Raw genomic sequence first — 13,998 nt, 5'->3', positions numbered from 1 at the left:
TGCACTAGACGTCCTCTCGCCATATACATACCATTGACATATACCTGGCTGTATGTTGTGCTTTGCAGGTAAGGAAATGCTTTTTTTTTCCCACTGGTATTGATCGTTTTGCATTCCAGTGTGACATTCGTACACACAAGCAAGGTCACTTAAATCAAAAAAAAAGAAACACTTTTGAGCATGGGTTTTCATTGAATCATTCTGTTTATCTTGGCATCATCTAAGTTGAGGCCCTCCTCTGCTAATGTTCCTGAGCAGTTTGGAATCCGGAAATTGGTAATAATGCACAACCAACACACTGGTGAGTCCCTTTAAGAATATTCCTTACTGAACGGTATGAACAAAGTACAAGTTAAGGCCCCTCATTCCTTCAAGCCTGCTCTGCCATTCAATAAGATCATGGCTAATTTTAACCTCCAATCTACATTCCTGCATACTCCCAATAATTTTTCATCCTTGTTGAATCATAGAATCCCTACAGAATGGAGAAGGCTATTTGGCCCATCATGTCCCCAATAGCCCATTGAAGAGCATCTCATCCAGATCCTCCCACCGAATTTCCCATGGCTAAACCACATAGCCTACACATCCTTGGACACCAGGGAAAAGACCCGATATCCATGCCCCTCATGGTTTTATAGACCTGTACAAGGTCACCCCTCAGCCTCTAACTCTCCAGGGAAAACAGCCCCAGCCTATTAAGCCTCTCCCTGTAGCTCAAATCTTCCAAACCTGGAAACATCCTGGTAAATCTTTTCTGAACCCTTTCAAGTTTCACAACATCCTTCTGATCGGGAGGGAGACCAGAACTGGATGCAATATTCCAAAAGTGGCTAAACCCTCTCAGATGAATGTAAAACATCCATCCCCCCACAGTCACTATTTCAAAGACAAAAAGGATTGCTTTCCCTAGTGTCATGAGCCAATATTTAGCCTTCAGGTAAAATTATAACAAGGTCTACTATCTGGTCATTATCCTGCTGCTGTTTGTGGAACCTTGCTGTGCACAATCTGGCTGCCACATGTTCCATATTTTAGCAGAGCTGGTTGCTTTTACACATGCCAAGATTGTGAAAGACGCGGCAGAGATGCATCTCTATTTTTCCCCCCAGTTTCATGTCAAGCTACAGAGTAAGCCATGGGAGCACACTTTTTCACAAAGACCACAAACACCAAGTGATGTGAAGCCTCTTACCGGTATTGTCTGCTATGCTGCACGGGGATATCTGACTCTGAATCTCGGGCTGAGAGGTTGAGAAAAGCTTCAGGACAAAAGGTTCTGAGGCTGTTCCATCAATTAGGTGCAGCCAGCGGTAAACCAGGAATTCGTCAGGTCGCTCTGCAAAGATCAACTGAACATGAAACAGCTGGACTGAGTTCCCTTAACCCAATGTGCGTGCCCTCATATGTGATGAGATATTAAGGAAGACCGTTAAAAGACCATTGTATAATCTATGTCATAGAACTTTACAGTACAGCTGGCCATTACTTTCACAAATCTGTAAGGTACACAGCATGACCAATGCTAGGAGAAGCTGACCAATCTAAGAACTGAGATAGAGAGAGAGAAAGATGCTTGAGAGAGAGGAAAAGGAAGTAACAGGCACCCTGGGAGTGAGGTACAGTGAATGACAGATGCCTGGGAATGAGGTAGAGAGTTTGACAGGCCTTGGGAGTAATACAAATCTATGATTAAGTACAGGAAGTGAGAAATGCCTGGGAGAGTGAGATACATACCTTTGATTCGAATGCGTTCCTGTCTACCGACAAAAGTAACATAGCCAATGATGCTGCACAAATTGCCAGAGGAAAGTTCTGATAGTTCCTTCCTGCATCAACAATGATACAGATACAATTACCAATCTGTTACCATGTACAATTTAGCAAGCACATTTAAGCTCAACTTAAGTTGGAGAATACAGAGGTTTACAGCACAGAAAATGCCCTTTGGCCCATCAAGTCTGCAATGATCAAAAACCACCACCTAACTATTCTAACCCCACTTTCCAGCACTTGGCCCATGACCTTGTAATGCCTTGACATTGTAAAAGCACATTTAAATACTTCTAAATGTGATGAGGGTTTCTGCCTGTACTACCTTACAGACAGAGAGTTCCAGATTGCCACCACCCCCTTATGAAGAAAGTTTTCTCACATTCCCTCTAAACCCCCTGCCCTTTACTGTAAGTCTATGATTCTGGTCACAGAGCCCTGCAACAAAAGGAAAATGTTTTTTCCTGTCTACGCTATCCATGCCCCTCAATTTTATACATCTCAATCATGTCCCTCCTCAGTCTCGTCTGCTCCAAGGTGTGTGTGTGCGTGCGTGCGTATCTATCCAATTGCTCGTAATTACTAACTCGCCAGCCCAGACAACATCCTGGTAAATAAATCTCCTCTGTAATCTCACTGGTGCAATCACATCTCTCCACAGTGTGGAATCCAGAACTTCACACAATTCTCCAGCTGTGGCCTAACCAACTTTTTGTACACTTTCAGCACAACCTTCCAATCTTAAACTCTATGCCTCAGCTAATAAAGGCCATACCCCATGTGAGTTCCTAATCACTTTATCTACTTTCCCTGCAACATATGAGACCAGTGTAATGTACATCAAGATCCCCAATCCTCCATGTTTCCAGGATCTTACTGTACATCATTAATTCCTTTGCCTTTTTTGTCCTGCCCAAGTGCATCATTTCACACTTATCCAGATTGAATTCCATTTACCACTGACCAGCCCATCAATACCCTCCTGTAATCTAAGGCTATCCTCCTCACTATTTACCACCCCATCAATGTTATCATCTACAAACTTACTGATCAACACTCCTACATTCGAGTTTGTATCATTTATGTATATTACAAACAGCAAGGGCCCAACACTGCGTAGCCCCAATGAACACAGCATTCCAGTCACAGAAACATCCCTCCACCATCATGTCTGCTTCCTGCCATTCAGCCAATTCCAGATCCAATTAGCCAAATTTCCTCGGATCCTACGGGTTCTTACCTGCGTTATCAGTCTCCCAGGCAGCACCTTATTGAAAGCCTTGACTATGTCGATGCCCTCATCTACACACGTGGTTACCTCTTCGAAAAATAACTTTCCTGTTTTTGACTAATCCCTGCCTCTCTAAGTGTTGGTTAATTTTATTGTTCAGCAATGTTTTCCTTAATTCACTCGAGGGATGTGGATATGACTTGCAGGGCCAACAGTTTTCCCAGTGCCAAGGTTAAACTAACCAGCCTGTAGTTTCCTCACTTATCCCTTGCTCCCTCTTTAATAACAGCCCCATATTGGCTGCCCTCCAATCTTCTGACATCTCTTAGGTTCTAAGGGTCACTAGACCCAAAACATTAACTCTGATTTCTGTTCACAGACGCTGCCAGACCTGCTGAGCTTTTCCAGAAACGTCTGTTCTTGCTTCTGGCATCTCTCCTGTGGCCTGAGAGGAATTGAAAATTCTTGCCAATGCTCCTGCTATTTTGACCCCAGCCTCTCGCAACAGCGTGGGAAATATTTCAACTGGCCCTGGTGATTTATCTACTTTGTTGCATTCTCCATTGTAATACCCCCACCATTCTATGTCTGTGCACGTCAATGCAACAGTCAAGAAGGCACACTAATGGCTCTACTTTCTCAGAAGGCTAAAAAAATTTGGTATATCCACATGACTCTTACTCTTATCATAGAAAGCATCCTATCCGGATACATCACAGCACTCTGCCCAAGACTGGAAGAAATTATAAAGAGTTATGAAAACAGCCCAGTCCATCAAACGAACCAGCCTTCCTTCTATGACTCTGTCTACACTTCCTCTGCCTCAGGAAAGCAGTCAACATAATCAAAAACCCTTTTTACCCCAGTTCTATTCTCTTGCACCACCTTCCATCGGACAGAAAATACAAAAGTTTGAAATCATGTACCAACAGATTTAGGAACTCATTCTTCCCTGCTGTTATCAGACTTATGAATGGACCTCTCATATATTAGAGTTGATTTTTCTCTGTAGCTGTAACATTATATTCTACATTATGTTTTATTACCCTAATGTACACTTATGTAAGGTATGATGTATCTGGTTAGCACACAAAACAATAGTTTTCACTGTGTCTCAGTACGTGACAATTATACATCAAATCAAATCTACTCATACTGTAAAAATGTTCCGTATTTGACTCAGTCAATCCAGAAGTGCTTTGAAAGACCCTGTCAAAGACCAGCTGGTCAAAGAAATTAATTAACATCCTCTGTCTCCTCTATGGCTAGATACTGGCGACGGTCCTCATCAATGGTAATATAACAGAATCCTTTGAGGGCAAGACAGTGGTCAAGTAAAGATGTGTCATCAACCCCTCCCTTTGCTCCATCTTCATCACCACCACCGTCTACAGAATAGAGAGAAAATGTTTCCACCTCAACCAGTCAAAATTCACGAAGACAACACAGAGCTCACTTGATTTCGGTAATCGGATGAGATCATCTCCGCGCTCTCGGAATCGGATGAGATCATCTCCGCGCTCTCGGAATTGAATCTTCAAACCTTACTTAATGCCTTTGTGGAAGCATATCGAAGAATTAATCTCAGCCTCAATCTCAAGAAGACAAACCCTTTACATTCCTGTCCCAGGTCAAATTTCAGTCCATTCCTCCATTAAGATCAACAAAGAAATCCGTCCAAACATCGAACATTTCCTCTACCAAGGAAGCTAAATCTCATCTATGACTGACATTAATGCGGAGATCTGACATCGCGTCCAATCTGTGAGTGTCGCTTTTGGATGCCTAAGGATGATGGACTTTAACTTTCATGCTGGTACCAAGATCTTGCAATGCAAAAGTACAGCTGATTCTGCTAATAACGTGCATTTCTTCAACTCGAATTGGCTTTAACGCAATTGAAGAGTTTATACCATTATTTGCAAAATGTGAACTTTCTTTACCAGTATTGTCTAGAATGCAATTTCAGTCCCATTAGCTTAAATGGCGTGGCTATTGCACAATTTTCTTATAACCCGAGACTGGATGAAAAAGGAACTATCGTGTGATATCAGAACTGACTACGGTTATTCTTCTGACTCTTCTATATTGCTCCAAAACTTGAGATTATGTATAGATGCTGCCTCAAGGCCCCTGAGAGGTAGCATTAAGGCTGTTTGAGATGGATTTTCCACATCAGCCAGGAGGACAAGCATAGGGCAACGCACCCAACAACCCCATCGCCCTATGGCCGGTCACTTCAACTCCACCTCCCACTCCCCCATGGACATGCAAGTCCTGGCCCTCCTCCATCACCAAATCCAAGCCAACCAATGCCTGGAAGAGGGATGCCTCATTGTCTGCCTTGGGACCCTGCAACCACATGGCATCAATGTCGATTTCACCAGTTTCCTCATCTTCCCATCCCCCACCTTACTCCAGATCCAACCCTCCTCTTTGACCCTGCCCTCTTGAACAATCCTACTTGTCCATCTTCCTTCCCACCTATCCGCTCTACCCTCTGCTCTGACCTATCACCCCCCCACCTTTATCTACCTATCGCCTTCCAAGCTACTTTCCCCCCAGTCCCAACCCCCTCCCATTTGTCTCTCAGCCCCGTGTCTCCCCCCCCTACATTCCTGAGGAAGGGCTAATGCCCGATACACTGACTCTCCAGCTCCTTGGATGCTGCCTGACCTGCTGTGCTTTTCCAGTGCCACACCTTTTGGCGTAGGATGCCTGAGCTCCAATGCAAATCATCTTCATCCAGCTCCAGGAAGATACTCAAGTAAGAGGAGGATAAAGGAAGAGTGTCACAGACTCCCTGAATGCTTCCCTTATGAAATGCAACACAGATTTCAACGCATGGGAGATCCTCGTTCAGAAGAAACCAACTCAGAGGGAGCTCTTGTATGAAGGAATAGAATTCTTCGAGAATGACAGTCAGCAAGAGGAAGCACAGAAAAGGAAGCAGAGAAAGAAACGCAAACACCCTCAATGCCAAGGATCAATGCCACCTCCTGGAAATAGCTGCCAAATGTGTGGTTGGAGATGTGGCTCTAGAATTGGGCTCAACAGCCATGCAAAAACCCCACAGAACTGATGACACACTATTCCCAAGGTAGACAACTATATTCGGTAGCAAGTGATTGCCACCGCCTCCAATTCTTGTGAATTGTCCCAATGAGTGAAAAACAAAAAGGAGAGGTCAACATTGATACAATATCAGACACCCCGATGAGAAAGAAAATGATTCAAAAGAGAGTTCGTAGTTAGCTAAAGATCATGTCAAGTTTATAGAAATAGCATATAATTAAGAACCATCACCTTCCAAACACCCCATCTAGAAGGACAAGGGCAGCAGATGGATGAAAATACCACATCAACTTACATTCATAATAACAGGGTCAAAAATCCTGAAACATGCTTCCTGCAGCACTGTAGATGTCTACAGAACCCAAGAACTGCAGCAGTTTAAGAATGTGGTTTACCACACCTTTTCCAGGAAAATGAATGAGGAATTGGCCAGTGATCTCAGCACCCCATGGACGAATTTTTAAAAAATGAACTCTAAAAGTATGTCGACAGGTTATTCTAATATGGATGGCCGTCACAACTAAGATCCATCTTTCTGACATTCAATGTCCAAATCATGAACTTTGTCAGGGATCATCAATGTTTTTCTACAGTTGTATAGCCTTTTAATAAGACTCTGCCCATGGTTTCAATGGAGTCTGGGATAAGGAACTAGACAATGACCAACATCCATGACTAGCACACCGAAGAAAGTGAAACATTACTCAATCCCAAATCATTTCAGTGTTAGCAAAATACGTAACTACATCATTTCAACTTATCATGCAATGCACAAGGTGCTTATCCTTGCTAGTTATTAGAAAGTTCAACATGGCATACATGGAATTCTATCCAACCCTAATCCACCATTCAGGAGTCTTAAGGTACAATGGTACAGTCCCTACCTTTGGGCCAGAAGGTCCAGGTTCTACTCCCACCTGTCCCAGAGGTGTCATAAATGTTAAGGGGTACCTGTGGGGCAGTGGTAGTGTCCCTATCTTTTGGCCTAAAAGCCTAAGTTAAAGCTTCACCTGAACTGAATGTAAGTCAAGGCAGGTTAATTAAAATTATTTGTTTCATCATTCAACAAAACCATGACTGATTTACAACCTTACTTCATATCCCAAAAATGCCCTTTTAATTAACAAGCATCAATCTCAGTTTGAAATTTACCAATAAATGTCAGTGCAGTGAGTTCAGAACAACTTTGAGAGTGAACAAAAGTGTTTCCTAATTACACTTCTGAAAAACTAAGATATTCCTCTTGCGCCCTCTCCAGCCTAGTTATGAATATTCATCCCCTAAAACATGGAGGTAGCAAAATTTTCACTTAGATCACCCCTTTACCATCTAATTTAGAAACAGATCCCTAATTTGTGTAAGACTTTATACTTTTTTTTAAACTGTACTGAGATATTCCTATACTTGAGTACACGTGATAATAAAATTCTAATTTTAAAAAACTGTAATATAACCCTGGACGTCCAGATATAGAGTCACAGAGCTATACAGTAGGGAAACAGACCCTTAGGTCAATTTGTCCGCCACTACCAGACATCCCAATCTGACCTAGTCCCATTTGCCAACATTTGACCCATATCCCTCTAAACCCTTCCTATTCATATACCCATCTAGATGCCTTTTATATGTTGTAATTGCATTAGCCTCAACCACTTCCTCTGGCAGCTCATTCCATAGATGCACCACCTTCTGTGTGAACAAGGTATCACTCATGTCCTTTTAAAAATATTTCCCTTCTCCTAAGGCAAATTATTTGTACTGTGTCCATGATCAATAGATAGATGCAGTTGACAAAACTCCTTGCACTCACTCCAGACATGGTCTAAACTATGTTTTGTACAGTTAAAATACAGGTTCTACCACCTTGTATTGTTTTCATCTCGATGTAAAGGTCAGACTTCCATTACTCTTTTTGATAACTTTCTGTAACTGTTCATGACAGTAGTTACTATCACCTACACTGCTTACCTATCTTTGTTGCATTGGCAAATTTGGCTACATGGCTTTCTAACCCATCAGCTCAGTTATTAAGAGATATGGTGAACTGTTTAGGTCCACAGTACCAATACATGAGGAACATCACTATGACTCTATGACCACTGATTTCATTTTGCTAATTAAATAACCTCTCCATTTTTCCTGACTGCCAGCCAATTTCCTAACCAGACCATCAACTTCATAAGTTTCAATTGTAGTTAACAGTCTCTTTAGGAACTTCCTAAAATTCCTTCTGGAAGTCAATTCAAATAACGACCAAAAACAATCCTCCATTCACTACTTCAGTCAGAACTTAAAAAAAAAATGCAATCTGATTAATCAGACACAGCCCACCCTTTACAAATCCACATTTGCTCTCTCTGATCAAGGCTTTCTGCTGCTGTAATTCATTTTCCTTTAAAGACTCTAGCAATTTCATGGCAACAGATATTTGGCTAACTGGTCTATAATCCCCTGGTTCTCCTCTCACCTTTCCTAAACAGTGAAGGAATGTGCAAAACTTTCCAATGTAAAGGAATGGTTCTAGAATCAGGGAGACTCTAAAAGATTATAGTTAGGGCATGTGCAATATTCTCACCTACTTCATTTAAAACCCCGGGATGGAAAACATCTGGTCCTGAGGTTGGATCACGCTTTAAGGCCACTCTTTTCTTCAAGGCTGCTATTTTGCTTAAGGGTTATTTGAGTTATTTAGCACAAAGCAGGAAGTGTGTGCTACCTGGTGACAAAGCAATACTGCAGCGCTGGTAAGTGCCACTCTTCTCTAACATCCTTGTCATTGATCACGGTAATTCCAGCTGCTGGATTCCTTGGGTTTAAATTTAGCTCTGGAAACAGTGCAAAGGTTAAACAGCAAAGTTCAATTACGTACTAAAGGTCATTGACATTATCTTAATTAAAAATGTATCTTCTGTGGTTACACATACATGCAATCAACAATAATTGTCATTTTTGGTTGAAGTGGTGATACAGAGCAGGTAATTCTGTGATAATCCATCCATTTAAAGATCTGCTATTCTGTCCTGTCTCCATCTAAGGCCTTGATTTTATAATTTTGTATAAGGTTTATTGTACAAATTACTATTGGCTAACACATCTGGGGAGCTTGGAAAAGCAATACATTTGAGCCATGGCACCATGATTGATGAGAAACTTACTCCTGATACACAAGACAGAATACAGGCCGTCACTACAGTACTAAGGGACTGCTTCAAGTTCAGAAAAAGAGCAGCTTTCGTACAAAACTTTATACCAAAGCCTGTCTGCTCTCTCAGGTGGATATAAAGGCCAAGATTTTCATTAAATCAGGGAGAGGCGACCAGAACCATATTCTCGGATTCCCATCTCCTATTTCCCAGTTATGAATTTTCACCACAGCCTTTCAAGAGTGGGGATTGTTTCAGATGGTAAGCATGCACCTTCCACTCCCAATATGGCTCGCTCCAGTGCACAGAGAAGCAAGTCCTGGTCTTCCACAATCTTAATGGAGTTGGATAACTTTTTCAAAGTCACGATTCAAAGACGTTAGAACCAGAATTGGTAATGGGAGAATCTTTTGAAAAACAAGTGCAAAAGGTTCTTCTCATGCCTACCCATGTCAGGGTATACACCCCCTCATGCTCCACACCAATGGCTCCTCATGCCAAGTTATTCTAACACCCATCCCCACGGCCCTTCATGGTCTCTATGTCCATCTATTCCCACATAGCATCTCATACACATTACCCTCTATTGGTGCCATTGGCAATCCCTCACTAACGGGAATGGACCCCTAGGAAGTTGCGTGTCACAGGTCATGGATTCTATGCATCCTTGTGTGGCTGATGAGCCCGACCACATATCTGAGAGGTGCCTCCACGAGGTATAATTGTTCGTTGGCCTGGAGATCACTGACATTCCTATGCCTGGCTCCTTTTCCATATTTCCTCTTGCCGTTGCGTGTTCTCAAAGAATTGTGTCCATTCAAACACATGCTTCCTCCAAGACAGCTTCTCCTGAAAGAGTGTCCCTCATGCATTGATATCTATGTTGCACTTCTTGAGGGAAACTTTTCGCAAGTCTCTTAAGTGCTTTCTTTGTTCTCTTCTCATTTAAGTATCTTCCCAGAGCTAGGCAAAGAAGATTTGCTTTGGCAGTTGGAACTCAGGCATCCTAAGCTTGTGGCTGGCCCAGTGGTGTTAGTTTCAATGAATATGGTCTTGTCGGTAGTGCTACTGGCTGCTCCAAGGATACTGACATTAGTATGCCTAAACTCTCAGCTGATGTGGTCTCCAGGTCCTTGAGGTTATGTATATACATAGTCCAAGTTTTGGAGCTATGTAGGAGTGTCAAAAAGCTGACTGCCTTATACACAAGAATCCTGCTATCAGCACTGAAGTCACGATTGTCAAAGACTCTCATCCTTAGGCGTCTGAAGGCAGCGCTCACAGATTGGATGTGATGTTGAATCTCCACATTAATGCCTACCTTAGACGAGAGGTAACTTCCCAGGAATGGGAAACAATCCACATTTGAAAGTTTTTGTCCACTGAACTTGACTAAGATAGGTTGATAAAGGTTTTGAGTTTCCTTCAGGTTGACACAGAGACCAATTCTTCAGTATGCTTCCACAAAGGTGTTGAGCCAGGCTTAAAGATTGTCTTCGGAGACATTGTCATCCGCATACTGAAATTTCACAAACAAGGTCAGAGTTGCCTCCTTAGATTTCAATCCAGTGAGGTTGAAAAAGTTTCTGTCCATCGTGACGACAATGTCCACATCAGAAGCTTACTCTTGACAAGATGAAAAAGAGTAATGATGAAGATGGAGAAAAGGGTGCGGAAATGCCACATCCCTGCTTGACCCCTGTCTTGACCTCAGAAGGATTATTATATTTTGTCAGTGAGGACTGTCACCACATCTTACTATGGATGACATGGATGATGATACGAATTTCTCTGGAGAGCCGACCTTTGACTAGGTCTTTATAGCACTTCCTGATTAACTGAATCAAAAGTCTTGGTCAGATCAATGAATGCCATCTAGTTGGATTGCTCATGGAATTTCTCTTCGAGTTGCTGAGCAGTGAAATCATGTCCATACTTGCATAGTTTGGTCAGAAGTCACATTGGCTTTCAGAAAGGATTTCCTCAGAAGGAAATCGGACATTGATCTTCCTGATGATGGAGAGTAGAGAGATTCCTAGTAGTTCCTATAGTCCACTTTGACTCCTTGCTTGAAGACAGTGGCATTGGCAGCGTGCCTGAGATTGGCAGGGATTTCTTCTTTGTCCCAAATTTTCAGGAACATTCGATGGGGATGACAGGTAAGCTCTGCTCCAAGTTTTAAAATGTCCACTGGTATCCCATCCACTCCAACAGCTTTCCCATTCTTTGTGTTTAATGGTGGCTTTGATTTCTGCCACACTAGGTGGGAGTCTAAGATAACCTTCGATGGGGAGTTGGGGAGTTCATCAAACACTTCCTCACCTACTATTGCATCGTGATTTAGGAGTTCCATTAAATGTTTTTACCAGAGGCTGATATTTTCCTCTGCCTCTCAAAATAGTTCTATCCTGACTCAGTACTGATTTGATGCCAATGCTGCTGGATCTAATAATTTCCTTGGTGGCACTGAAGAAGTCTCCCATGTTGTGCTTCTTGGCAAGGAATTGCAGCTCTTTAGCTTTTCCAGTCTGCCAGTGGTTCTTTATTTCCCTAGTTTTTCCTTGTAGGTCTGCCTTTGTTGAGCTCTCCTCATTGCCCCACTGATGACATTGATTTGCCAGGCCCGGATAGCTTTTCACTTCTTCTGGATGAATAATGGGGCCATTCTCATCAAAACAGCCTTGGTCTTACCTGGTCTTGTAGCTGATGGTTTCTTCACAGCATAGGTTGATGACCATCTTCAGTTCTTTCCTTCACTCCCTTACAGTCAACTCTTTGGGGATTTTGGTGAAGACATTATTAGAAAGTCACTCTTGAAGCCACTCAGCTTTGAGCCTTTCCCTGAACTGTTTCCTAGTTTTCAGCTGTTTCTGATGGCATGTGATGGACACAGAGGTACGAATGAGACAGCGGCCTGTGCAGCAGTTGTCTGCTTTGGTGACCACTTCAGTAACGAGGACAGCACCTTGGTCTCGGGATCAAATGATGATGTCTTTGATCATGTCCCAATACTTAGACCACGTATGCCTCCCCAAAGCCCCGAAATGGTCGTTTTGGCAGAACAGTGTGTTGGAGACGGCCAACGTATTTGGTGTTCCACACATTTGGTGAGCAGAAGAATCATGCTGCAGTTGCAATTCTGAACTCCTTCCTTTCTGATGGCTCCTTTCCAGGATTGCAAGTCCTTTCCAACCCTGGCAGTGAAGTTCCAAGAAAGATAATTTTATCTTCCCAAAGGAGGTTGATGACTATGGTATCCAAGGTAGAATAGAAGCCTTCTTTGGATTCATCTATGGCATAAAGAGTTGGAGCAGACACTCACGACTGTTGTTTAGCGGTTCTTGGCAAGTTGTAGACAGTCATGATGTGATCGCTGATGCCCTCAGGAACCTCAGAGTCAGTGACAAGTTTGTTCTTGATGGTGAATCCAATTCCGTGTGTCTTGCATTGGTCCCAGGGCTCTTCTCTCCTGAGGCAGGTGTAACGACAATCTTCAGCCCTTGAGGAAGCAGAACAGGCTACTTCTGTTGAGATGACGAGACATTCCTACACTCGGATGGTGGTGAACCTTTAGAATGCTTGATCACAGAAGGCTATGGAAGCCAATTCACTGAATACGTTTATAAAGAAACAGATTTCTATTGACCAAAGGAAACAGAGTGTAGGCAGAAGGCAGGAGTATGGGCATTGAGAAAGAGGATCAGACATTATCATGCTGAATACTGGAACATGCCAAATGGCTTACACCCGTTCCTATTCTCCACGTTTTCCAGTTCTATGCAATAATTAAACATATTATCTGTCAAGCTTGGATTCCTTCTGAGATCTATCTTGCTGTAACACTAAGTGTTTGAGGTAATAGTATTTTATTTGTGTCTAACCCACATGGACTTATCTAGCAAGCGTTTGGTGGAGCAGTATAGAGGGAACATTACTCTAAAACTACAAATGCAGAACGGAAAGCTTCAGTGTCTTAAACAGACAAAACAAGACAGCTGCATTATTACAGTACCTAGGGCTGGCTCCTTTGAAACTTCAGGGTTTTGCCCCATACGTGTGGTGTAACTTTTCTTCACAACATAGTTGCGCAGATGCACCACCATCCCTGGTTCTAGATGTCTGTACCAATCCATACACAGGGAGTTCCACAGCACAACTGTTGCTGAGCCTGACTTATCAGCTACTAGAAATTTGGCCTAAAGGATAGAAATTGAGAACATGTTCACTAAAATAAAAGCATTCCTACTTTAAATAGTTTTCAAGTGCACGGAAACCACTTAATTGCAAGTTTTACTGCTATAGTCTTTTCTCCTCCTCCCTCAACAGCTCATTGTTAGCTTGGACTAAGTCTGAACAATCAATTGTCTGAGTGGCCCATTACAGCCAACCAATTCTGACATCTATATATATGTATTTTTCAGCAGGTTCCTGACCATGAGAAACAACAAGGTGAGGAACTAGCTCCGGAGCTATTGGACTAGAGAGGAGTACAATGCCAATCTTCTTGCCCCAAATTGAAAATTTACACCAAATCAGCAGTGAGTGGATAAGTAGGAGAAACTGAGGAGTGCACATGCTGGAGAGTCAGAGTCAAAAAGGGTGGCACTGGAAAAGCACAGCAGGTCAGGCAGCATCCAATGAGCAGGAAAATCGATATTTTGGGCATAAGCCCTTCATCAGGAATCCCGCTCCTTGGATACTGCCTGACCTGCTGTGCTTTTCCAGTGCCACCCTTTTTGACTCTGAGTAGTTAAGTGCCAGGCCGGAAGAACACAA

At 42.6% G+C, this 13,998-nt stretch overlaps 1 protein-coding gene across 1 annotated transcript in view; it reads right to left on the bottom strand.

Moving 5' to 3' along the window:
• The window catches only part of LOC122544302 (RPA-related protein RADX-like), a 41,476-nt gene that overhangs the window by 21,969 nt on the left and 5,509 nt on the right, over positions 1–13,998 (bottom strand). The window contains exons 3-7 of the mRNA XM_043683436.2: positions 13,235–13,418; positions 8,796–8,904; positions 1,738–1,829; positions 1,196–1,339; positions 32–148 (exon numbers count right to left, since the gene is read on the bottom strand). Coding sequence (XP_043539371.2) covers positions 32–148; positions 1,196–1,339; positions 1,738–1,829; positions 8,796–8,904; positions 13,235–13,418 — 646 coding nt within the window. The remainder of the gene's footprint in view (positions 1–31; positions 149–1,195; positions 1,340–1,737; positions 1,830–8,795; positions 8,905–13,234; positions 13,419–13,998) is intronic.

Source organism: Chiloscyllium plagiosum, unplaced genomic scaffold (genome assembly GCF_037043375.1).
Source record: "Chiloscyllium plagiosum isolate Xiang-an unplaced genomic scaffold, Cpla_swu_hap1 HiC_scaffold_44, whole genome shotgun sequence".
Classification (NCBI taxonomy): Eukaryota; Metazoa; Chordata; class Chondrichthyes; order Orectolobiformes; family Hemiscylliidae; genus Chiloscyllium; species Chiloscyllium plagiosum.
The sequence above is the reverse complement of the archived record's forward strand: the minus strand, read 5'-3'. Positions and strand labels throughout refer to the sequence as shown.